Below are 10,345 nucleotides of genomic sequence, written 5' to 3'. Positions count from 1 at the left end.
TTTTATCCACATATCCTATATTCCATGACATAGATAGAGTACCCCTGAAAAGCATTGGTATAATTATGGAATTAAAAAAAAAATGAAAACTATGCATGTCTTGGAAAACCTTGGGCCAATAGGTTTGATCATTCCAGAAGGGAAAAGAGAACTACAACTCTTGAACATTACTTCTTTTAAAATAAATAAATAAAAAACTTAATATAATAGATATGTTCATCTCCATAAATATAATACTGGAATCTTCAAAAACCCGTAAAGTTTATCTTCACTACACAAAGGTCCAACAGGTTTCAAAGGTTATCAAAATCAAATTTAAATCACTGAAACTCCGGTCCTTCTATCCATGGGTTGTTGGCTAGTAACCTAATCCACTTGTCCCTGCAAATTAAAGGCAGTTATTGTCAGCCACTTTTTCGCTAAACAAAAAACAGAAGCTTATGGCTCAGTTACAAGTTTACTAATTCATTTGATAGGACTGTTCTACTTCAATTCCAGGTAAACTGCCACTAGTCATTATAATATTACTTGCAACTGGTTCGATCAATGAAATATTAATAATTAATTCATCTTCATAAATATGATATGGGAAATTCAAACCCCTGAAGTTTATCTTCAGTATATTAAGGTCTAACAAAACTATAAGATAATTACAGGTACCTTTATTAAGTTTACCCATATTCTGCTGAAGCTGAGCCCTTCAATCAATGGGTTGTTGTCTAGCAAGCACATTTTTGTTCCTCTCTGCAAAATTGAAAGCAATCCATATGTAATTAAAAGGAAAAGGAAATTAACTCAAATTTGATATATAGCATTCTACCTCTTGTGGTTGCCATACTGGTAAGATAATTGACTCTAATTTTCAAGAGTTTAGATACCACTTCTCTAATGTTGATCCTCTCCCCAGGTGATTCTCTTGTACACTCCATTGCCAAACTCAAGATTGATGATAAACATTCCTCCTTTCTAGAGAAACTTTCATCATCCCTACTTACCAAATTGCTATCCACAACTTTCATCACTGCACTACATAATGATTCACCAACCCAACTCCTTAAGCTCATTTCCTCACTAAATATTTCATCTGTTGATTTCTTTCTTGTAAATGTTTCCATTAGCATAATACCAAAGCTGTAAACATCTCCCTTTCGCGATACTTTTCCTTCTCTTCCATACTCTGTTTATCATGATCGCATGTCGGATCATTGTTAGATAAATTAATGTGTCTTTTTACAAGAAAAATAATAATGAATAACGAAGTAAATTTAGCAAGAAAAACAAATATAGAGTCTGAAAAAACTAATTACCTGGTGCCATATAACCAATGGTAGCAAGGGTTTGTGTTTGCATCATAGAGTCTTCTTCACGTAAGAGCTTTGAAATTCCAAAATCGCTCAAATGTGCAACCATATTTTCATCTAGCAAGATGTTGTTGGGCTTTAAGTCACAATGTACAATGGGGGCTGAATGACCGAAATGGAGATATTCCAAAGCAGATGCAACATCTATCATTATGTTCAACCGATGTGAAACATCCAAAATGCAGTTGTCAGAATACAAACATTTCGCCAAGCTCCCATTGGGCATGTACTCGAGTATCAAAGATTTAAAATCATCATTTGAGCAACTACTAATGATTTTAACAAGATTTCGATGTCGAGTACTAGCCAGAACTTCACATTCTGCTTCAAAACTGATGAGTGCGCCTTCAAAATGTAGGTGGAATACCTTTACTGCAAGCTCCATCCCATCATCTAATCTTCCTCTGTAAACTGAACCATAGCTTCCTCTGCCAAGTAGGTTGTTCTCACTAAATCCATCTGTAGCTCTAACTAGTTCTTGGTAGGAAATTCTTCTCCATGCATGTTGTGGATACTCTTCAACATTAGTAGGTGGCTTTCTGCTCTTCTTTCGGCCTTTGGTCAACACAAATGTAAGAACCAGGATAACCATTGTGACTGCAATGCTTAGTGGCAAAACAATCAATAGCAGAACCTTTTTTGTCCTTGATTTTCGATGAGTGCTTGTTTGGCATTGTGGAAGTTGCAATTGTGGAGATCCACACAATGCAAGATTCCCCTTAAATGATTCAACCGAGAAGTTTCTAAAAGTTCCACCAGTAGGAATTTCACCACTTAGTTAGTTGAAAGACAAATTTAGATATATGAGGTATGAGAGTTTCTCTAAAGACTTAGGAATAACTCCAAAGAGATTGTTATTAGACAGATCCAAGAACTCCAAGCTTGTCATGTCACCAATTGATTTAGGAATCAAGCCCTCAAATCTATTATATCCTAAGGAGAGATTCTGTAGATTTTTTAGGCTTCCAATATCAGTTGGAATATTGCCTGACAAATGATTCCTTGACAAATCTATAGCTACTACAACTTCTAGACTTTGAATTTCTAATGGGAGAGATCCATTTAGAAAATTTGATGACAGATTAAAGTACAAGATGTCCTTAAGCTGCCACAAAGTTGAGGGTATGACAAAAGTTAACCTATTGGAGGCCAATGATAGTTTTCTTAGTGTAGTGAGATTGCCTAAGCATGCAGGTATAGATCCATAAATGTTGTTACCATCTAGCTGCAACTTATCTAATTTAATCAAAAGACAAAGATGATCTGGTATGGATCCTTCCAATTTGTCATCTCTAAGATTCAAACCTTGGAGTGTTTGTAGTCCACCTAGTGTAGCTGGAATAGGTCCAGTCAATTCATTGCTTTGTAATTGGATTTCTATCAGGTGGTTTAAGTTTTCTATCTCTTTCGGAATGTTGCCACTAATATTGCAATCATTCATGTAAACATTTTCCAAGGAAATAGAAAGATTTCCTATGGAACTTGGAAGGATGCTATTGAATGGAATTGATGATAACTCTAAGAGTTTTAAATTCTTGCAATTTGCCAAAGAAGAAAAAATGCCCAAATTTGGAGTGGGTGATGTGAAGTAATTGTCCGCTAAGACAAGCCACTCAAGGTTTCTTAAATTACCAATTGTACTAGGAATGAAGCCTGTGAATGAATTACTTGAAATATCTAGCATTGAAAGCTTGGAAGCATTGATGATGAAGCTTGGAAATGGCCCACTAAAATCATTAGATCCCACTGTAAAACCCCTAAGATTTGAAAGTTTAGTATTAGTTGGAAGAATTCCTGAGAGTTTATTTCCTGCAATTCCAATTATTTTGATTGTTGAGATGTTGAAGATGGTAGTTGGAATAGGTCCAACTAGATTGTTCTATGAGAGTCCCAACTCCTCTAGATTATGAAGACCACCGATTTCATGTGGCATCTCACCTGAAAATATGAGAGCTCATCAACTGTATAATGAGATTACTAGAAAAAGAAGATGCATCATAATAAGACTAACTTTTCTTCGTTTAATCATAAAACAACTTTAATTGTGAGACTTGAAAAAAGTTTTAAAAGTAATGGTCAAATCATATCAAACAGCTACAGTAATCAAGGTTGAATAAATCATACCTTGTAGTTGATTGTAGCCAAAATGCATCTTAAGCTGAGTCAAATTTCCGATTTCTTTTGGTATGGCTCCTTTAAAATAATTGAAAGATGTCATTTCATTTAACAAAACATGATATATACATGAAGTTGCAATTTTGTGCAACAAAGATTTAAAATTTTATATGTAGCCTCACGCTTGCATATATCATACCTTGGATTTTATTTTGGTATAGAGAAAACATCTGAAGCCGAGTCCAGTTTAGAATATTTTTTGGTATGACTCCTGTGAAATAACAAAACAAAAAGGATATACTTTTTAACTCTATTAGATTTGTAGTAAATTGTGAAGTTCGTGTTAATTACTAGTAAAATGATCACGAGAATATCTATAGTACCACAAGGGTAACATATCACCCATACCACCAACCAATATATTGCTGCACAAAGATTTTTAAATTGATAACTTCCAATCACTTTAATGATAAAGATTCAGGAGAAAAAAAAATTCATAGGTGGTTTTAAAGTTAATTAACGATTAAGAACAGAGTGGTTGTATGCTAACAAGATGTACCAGTGATCAGATGATTAGATACAAGTGAAAAACTCCTCAGTTGTGCAAGATTTCCCAACTCCTGTGGAATGTTTCCTACAAAATCACAATGGTAAGATTGGAGCAAATAAAGGTTAAAAATATGAATTTTGAGATACAAGCTAATGCTGACAAAATCTATATCTGGGAAGATCGGAACACTGATGATGAAGAATATTCTACTTAATTACTCACATATTTTTATTTCATTATTCTATTAAATTCCTATATTGTTAGTTTCATATTAAAAATATTTGAAACGGATTTAGTAGCCGTATATATTGCAGTTATATTTTATAAAGAAGAATTTTTAGAAAGAAGTATCTATATGTACCTTGGAGACTATTGAGGCCAAGAAATAACGACTTAAGTTGTGTCAAATTTCCGATTTCTTTTGGTATGGCTCCTGTTAAATGATTGTTTGCCAAGGATAAATGTTGCAAATGTCTGCATTTTGATAAAGTGGATGGTATTTCACCAACAAACGTGTTATCATATAAATAAAGCACTTCGAAATTAGGAAGATATTCAAAAATGGTTGGAGAGAGTCCACCAGATAATCCATTATGACTTAAGTCAGTAGATATCAACGAAGGCATGGTGAAAATGATGGAAGGGAAGGAACCTGAGAGTTGGTTACCATATATACTAAGTGTTTGCAGTGAAGATATGTTGAAGATGGAGGTGGAATGGAACCTGAAAGCTCATTATAATCAAGCATAAGTTCTTGCAATGAAGACAAACTGCCTAAGGATTGAGGGATAGTCCCTGAAAATGTTATTTCATTCAAACTCAAGATTCGAAGTTTGGTTAAGGACCCAAACCATGATGGGATCTCTAAATTGATGAAGTTATTGAAACTGAAATCAAAGTATTCGAGTCGACGTAACTGAGCCAACTCATCAGGGAGAGTGCCATGAAAGCTATTGTTTCTGATGGAGAGAAATGAAAGGAAAGGTAGATTTCCTAGTTGAGGAGGAATGGTGCCAGTAAGATTCAAGTAAGAAATATCCAAAGCTCTGACTCTATGGTGACGGGCACCACAAGTGATGCCACTCCATTCACAAATAGAGGTGCTTGCGGACCAATTACTGTCCAAAAAATTGGTAGGATCATGGGTTATATGAGCTTTAAGTGCAAGAAGAGCTTGTTGGTCTGTGAAAATGTTGGTTCGTTTTGCACTGACATAGGAAAATGTCGAAAATTGAACAGTGGAGCAATGAATAAAATGCACAGAGAACGATATTTCTCCATGAGAGGCCAAGATAATTGGTATATAGCCGTAGGACAAGCACTCACAAGTTGATATATAGAGCTGGGTGGACAGCCTTACCTATGCTCATGGTGCTAGAAATATCTAAAATTTAGAAATTTTTCCATTAGATTGGACAGCGTCATCGCATTTAATATGGATGGTTCCCATAAGAGACAAGTGCGGGCAGGCCCGGCTCAAGGGGTAGGCAGGTGATGCCCCCTGCTAGGCCCCCAAAAATAGGGACCAAATTTTTATAATTTTTTTATATATTCAAAATAAAAATGTGTATGATTTTTTATCCAAGCAAGGAGAAAAAAAAAGCCAAAAGACTCAAATTTATTATAAATTTTTTACATATATCCCACCCAAAGTTTGATAAAATAGTAAGTTTGTACGTCTAGTTTCAATATTCAATTTACACCCTTAAATAACAAATTAAATTTCTTTAACAATAAAAGACTAAAATAGTTATTTACATGTCTCAATTACTTAACCTCAATTCCATCCCAAATTTTGACATTCATATAAATTATCTCCACTCCTCTTTCGCCACCAGCCGTTTGGAGTTGATTCCCATCAATTTTCTTATAAAATTGACTGGAATCATCACTTTATCATTTTCTCAAGTGTTTTTCCAGCCTTGATAGCTCTCGATTTGACCGATTTTTTACGAATCTCATAACCCAACTCATCGTGCACAACAGCCATTTTCGATCTTTTCAGCATGTACCCGACGTTTGTTGCCTCCAACACCACCATCTTCCTCCCCTCAACCCTTTCACCAAAATCCCTATCATACCCTCATATGTTTACTCCGTCAAATCGCCGGCCACCGAAACCTTTTGGGTTGCGACTTCTCTAGTCTTTTCTGCCAATCCGACATTAGAAATTACTTATTTCATCACCCATCATTTCTCCAATCTGCTCTCTAAACCCCCCCCAACCTAACCCAGTTGCCTTCGATCGGCGTCCACCTCTCCTAGTGATTTTGCATCTCAAAGCAAGAAAATAAATTTGAAATATTTTTTTTAATATATGCTTATATTATTAGAAGGCCCCAAAGTTTCTTGTCTGGTCATAAATTTCTTGAGACGGCCCTGAGAGGGGTACAGTGACCCCATTCAATTATTTATTTATTTTTCATAAATCCTCTAATTATTTGTCTTACTTTTATCCATCAGATAAGTGAAGATATATAATCAGTGGCGTGCAAGAGACTTATAAGTGGTGGTTGAACTGAAGACCATCGGTAGTGCATACTTGCATATCTTACACAAAATCTTAATTTAATTTAAAATCACGAAACTCAGCCCTACCGTTTCTAATCATATACACGTGTCACCATATGCATAAACAACTACCCTAATGTTTACTTATTCAGTGCTCGTGCAATGTATTAAAATGTCATAAAATAAAATTTTACCATAAGAGAAAAAAATCGGATTTTTAATTTGGGATTTGACCGAAAAGGACAGAACATGTGGAAGTAATATTGTGAAGATAAATTTATCTTACAAAGAAGTTTACAAAGTAGCTCAAAGTGAAAAAAAAACAAAGAAAACGAAAAGAGAAAGAGAGAGATGAGAAAATGATGAGATGAAGGTGAGATAATGTATGCTGTAGGCTCTTGAAGATGAATCCTATTGGAAATTATGATTGGTGGGAGGAAGGTTGGATTAGATTAAAAGTTGTTAAAGTTTAGTGTGAAAGTTTGAAAAATGTTACGGACACTGACGTTTCATGAATTTTTACATCGAACGACGTGTCTATTGAATCAAACGAGTCATATATCATCTTAATAAATATTCCGCGAATGAACGGTTGTCATCAAATATGACAAGGGTCCATTGTTATTGGATGTCACCCACCTAGAATGGACGTTTGTTCATAGTTTAAACTAAAAAGATTGGTTTAAATTGTTTGACATCCGTCCTTTTATGAGGACAACTCCATAGTTATGGACGATCGTCTTCATAAGAGAACAGGCGTCCACCTTTTAATATAACAAATTTTAAATTTTAAATTTATTGAATGCATTATTGTGAATCCTAATTGAGTTAGAATATGACACTTGTCCAATTACTTTGAATATAGACAAAAATTTAATGAAGTTTGTTCAATTACTTTGAATATTGACAAAAATTGAATGAAGATAGCGACATTTATTTTTGGATTGAGACAAAATTGAATGTAAATTTTTTAAATTAAACAATGGATAGGCTCAACTCAAAGGGATGTCTATGAATGTAAATTTTTTTTAAATTTTTTGGACGAGCGTCCATCTTTTTTGGACGTCATCCTAGTAAATAGACATCGTCCATATAAGATGGATGGCGTCCATTATTTTTCTTTTAAATTTTTTGGACGGATGTCCATCTAGTAATAGACGACCGTCCAATAAATGAAAAGAAGTCTATTAAATATGGGCGGGCGTCTATAAATTTGAGGTCATTCATTAACGAAAGACTCAGCATGGTCGCGTCTGACTGGTTTCATGTCCTTCGATACAAAAATTTGGTATGAAATTTCGATGTCCGTAACATTACTCGTGAAAGTTTAGGTAATATTGTGTGGATTTTGTGGGAGGAAGGTTCCATAGATTACGAAGTTGTTAAAGTCCCCCTCACTTCTATAACATAATGTTATTTGATCTTTTCAGTAAATGTCACATCAAACTTGTTAGAAATTGGTGGAACAAAAAAACAAAAATAAAACAATAACTTGCATAAAATTCACACTAACTACGACATTATATGGTTCGACATAAATCATCAATTCAGATAAGTATGATATTTACGTAGTTCGACATAAATCACCTACATTCACAGATGAGAGTTTCGCTATAATTTAAGAACATTCTCACATTTCTCTCTTCTCTTATTAGTTGTAACTTTGAATTGATTCTACCAATATATTTATAGGTAGAATAAGACATTTTTTTTTTTTTTTTTATACTAGGATTCATACTTTAAATCCTATAGAATCCTCTAATTTAATTCATTCTTCATTTTAACTCAAAATAAAGTTATAAATCAATTCTTACAATTCTAGTAAAAGAAAAAACAATATTCTCTATTATAAATTCCTAATTGAAATTTGCCTAAACTGAAATTCATTTTTCTTCTTATTTGCCTCTTCTTCTTCAACAAGATTTTCTCCCATAACCAAAAAGTGTTCACATTTCAATAAAACTCTTATTTATTTAATTTTAATCAATAATCAGTTAAACACTTCAAATTCTAGGCCAACCCTGACAAAACCAAAGTCTATCACTATCGCTTTGGCTACAATGTTGTGAAAGCACCATTTTTTTTTTTTTTATATAAAATCAAAGCTAGTAACATTTACTACAAATTATAACATATAGCTACAAAAATTAGCTATAAAAAGGAAAACTGTAGCAAATACATTTTACACTACATAAGTCAATATTTATAGCTATTGAAATAATTTTAATGATAAGATTTCCTCTCTCGAACTAAAATTCATCTCTTGCTTTAATTTAGTGTTTTAAATTGATTTCCTCCCTCGAAGCTATTAGTAATAAATGGGGCCATTAGAGGAGAATAATTGATTAAAAGGAATATTGCTTAGAAAAGGGCCTGTAACACACAACAACCTGGAAATCAAATGATATAGATTTATATCTGAAAGAATATAAGAAAAGGCTAAATACTTAGGCCAATACAGTGAAACAGAGCAAGAGAAAGAACTATCTCCTTAGAAAAGGAAATGGAAATTAGCCTTAATTTGAAACCCTTCTGCCTCTTGACGTTGTCCCTTTGCAAATTTGACTCTGATTTTTCAAGAGTCTTGGTCCACTTCTTTGTGTTGAGATTCTCTTGTACACTCCATAGCCAAACTCAAGATAGATGAAACACTTCCTCCTTGCTAGAAAAATGTTCATCACCCATTCTTATCAAATTTGTGTATACAACTTTCATCACTGTACTATTAATGATTCCCCAACCCAATCCTTTAGCTCATTTCTTTAGTAAATATTTCATCTGTTGCTTCTTCCCGTAAATGTTTCCATAAGCATAAATCCCATAACTGTACAAATCTCTTTTCTAGATATTCTTCCTTCCCTTCCATATTCTATATGGATATATATCATTAAGTTTTTTTTTGGCTAAGAGAACAGAAAAGAATCAGTAACAAAGAAAATTAATGAAAAATAAATATTGAATTAGAAACAATCACCAGAGCCATATAACCAATGGTGGCAAGGGTTTGTGTTTGTGTCATTGAGTCTTCTTCACCTAAAAGCTTCGCGATGCCAAAATCGCAATGTGGATCATATTATCATCTAGCAAGACATTGTTGCTTTAAGTCACAATGAACGATTGGGGTTGAATAACCAAAATGGAGATTTCCAAGTTGATGCAACTCATCATTATGTTCGACCTTTGTGAAATGTCATAACATATTTTCATAATAAAACTTTTCCTAATGCTCCTGTTGGGCATATACCTAGATCAAAGATTTAAAATCATAGTTTGAACAATTGCTGATGATTTTGACAAGATTTTGATGACAAATATTGCTTATTTTCACATTCAGCTTCAAAACCGAAAGAGCTCCTTCAAAATGCAGGTGGAAACCTTTACTGCAAGCTCCATCCCGTCATCTAATCTTCCTATGTAAACTGAGCCATAACTCTCTCCCAAGCAGGTTGGTTTCACTGAATCCATTTGTTGCTCTTGAAAGTTCATGGTAAGAAATTCTTCTCCATGTTGCTCACATTAGGCGGTGCCTCGTTTCTTTCTCCGGCATTTGATAACAAATATATAACAAAGACAACTAATGAATGTAGTGCTAGTGGCAAAACAATCGATATGACAACCTTATCTACACTTGACTTTCCAATGTGCTAGTTTTGCATAGCGACCTATAGTTTTTGAACTATAATGCTAGGTTCCCCTAAATGATTCAGCTAAAAATTTCCAAAAGATCCTCCTCTAGGAATTGCACCACTTGGTTGAATGATAATTTTAGTATTGAGGAACAATAGTGACTCTATGACTTGGATCAATC

At 33.9% G+C, this 10,345-nt stretch overlaps 2 protein-coding genes and 1 long non-coding RNA gene across 3 annotated transcripts; all 3 read right to left on the bottom strand.

Annotated features, from left to right (window-relative positions):
* Positions 1 to 100: 100 nt before the first annotated feature.
* Positions 101 to 1,078, bottom strand: LOC116144028. The gene is made up of 3 exons (XR_004130203.1): positions 821 to 1,078; positions 661 to 744; positions 101 to 381 (listed from the first exon to the last, which is right to left on the bottom strand). It is a non-coding gene; the product is annotated as an uncharacterized LOC116144028 (long non-coding RNA).
* A 1-nt stretch (position 1,079) lies between these two features.
* On the bottom strand, positions 1,080 to 1,953 carry LOC116144059 (receptor kinase-like protein Xa21; the record flags this gene model as incomplete). The annotated part of the gene is made up of 2 exons (XM_031429515.1): positions 1,308 to 1,953; positions 1,080 to 1,177 (listed from the first exon to the last, which is right to left on the bottom strand). Coding segments are annotated over exons 1-2 (744 nt in total), but the record flags the coding sequence as incomplete, so codon positions are not given.
* A 186-nt stretch (positions 1,954 to 2,139) lies between these two features.
* LOC116144058 (LRR receptor-like serine/threonine-protein kinase EFR) lies at positions 2,140 to 6,016 on the bottom strand. The gene is made up of 6 exons (XM_031429514.1): positions 5,919 to 6,016; positions 4,750 to 5,234; positions 4,036 to 4,110; positions 3,676 to 3,747; positions 3,486 to 3,554; positions 2,140 to 3,170 (listed from the first exon to the last, which is right to left on the bottom strand). Exons 1-6 carry the CDS (start codon positions 6,014 to 6,016, stop codon positions 2,140 to 2,142), a joined length of 1,830 nt encoding a protein of 609 aa, XP_031285374.1.
* Between the last annotated feature and the right edge of the window lie 4,329 nt (positions 6,017 to 10,345).

Source organism: Pistacia vera, unplaced genomic scaffold (genome assembly GCF_008641045.1).
Source record: "Pistacia vera cultivar Batoury unplaced genomic scaffold, PisVer_v2 Contig437, whole genome shotgun sequence".
Classification (NCBI taxonomy): Eukaryota; Viridiplantae; Streptophyta; class Magnoliopsida; order Sapindales; family Anacardiaceae; genus Pistacia; species Pistacia vera.
Note: the sequence above shows the minus strand (reverse complement) of the source record. Positions and strands in the feature narration are given on the sequence as shown.

Bases quoted from the DNA above. Each gene is read 5' to 3' on its own strand.
- LOC116144058 (XM_031429514.1), bottom strand. From the start codon at position 6,016: ATGGCTGTTGTGCACGATGAGTTGGGTTATGAGATTCGTAAAAAATCG. The intron at 3,748-4,035 runs GTACATCTTGTT...GTTATTTCACAG, and splicing joins ATCTAATCATCTGATCACTG to GAGTCATACCAAAAAATATT. The intron at 3,555-3,675 runs GTATGATATATG...ATTATTTTAAAG, and splicing joins ATACCAAAATAAAATCCAAG to GAGCCATACCAAAAGAAATC.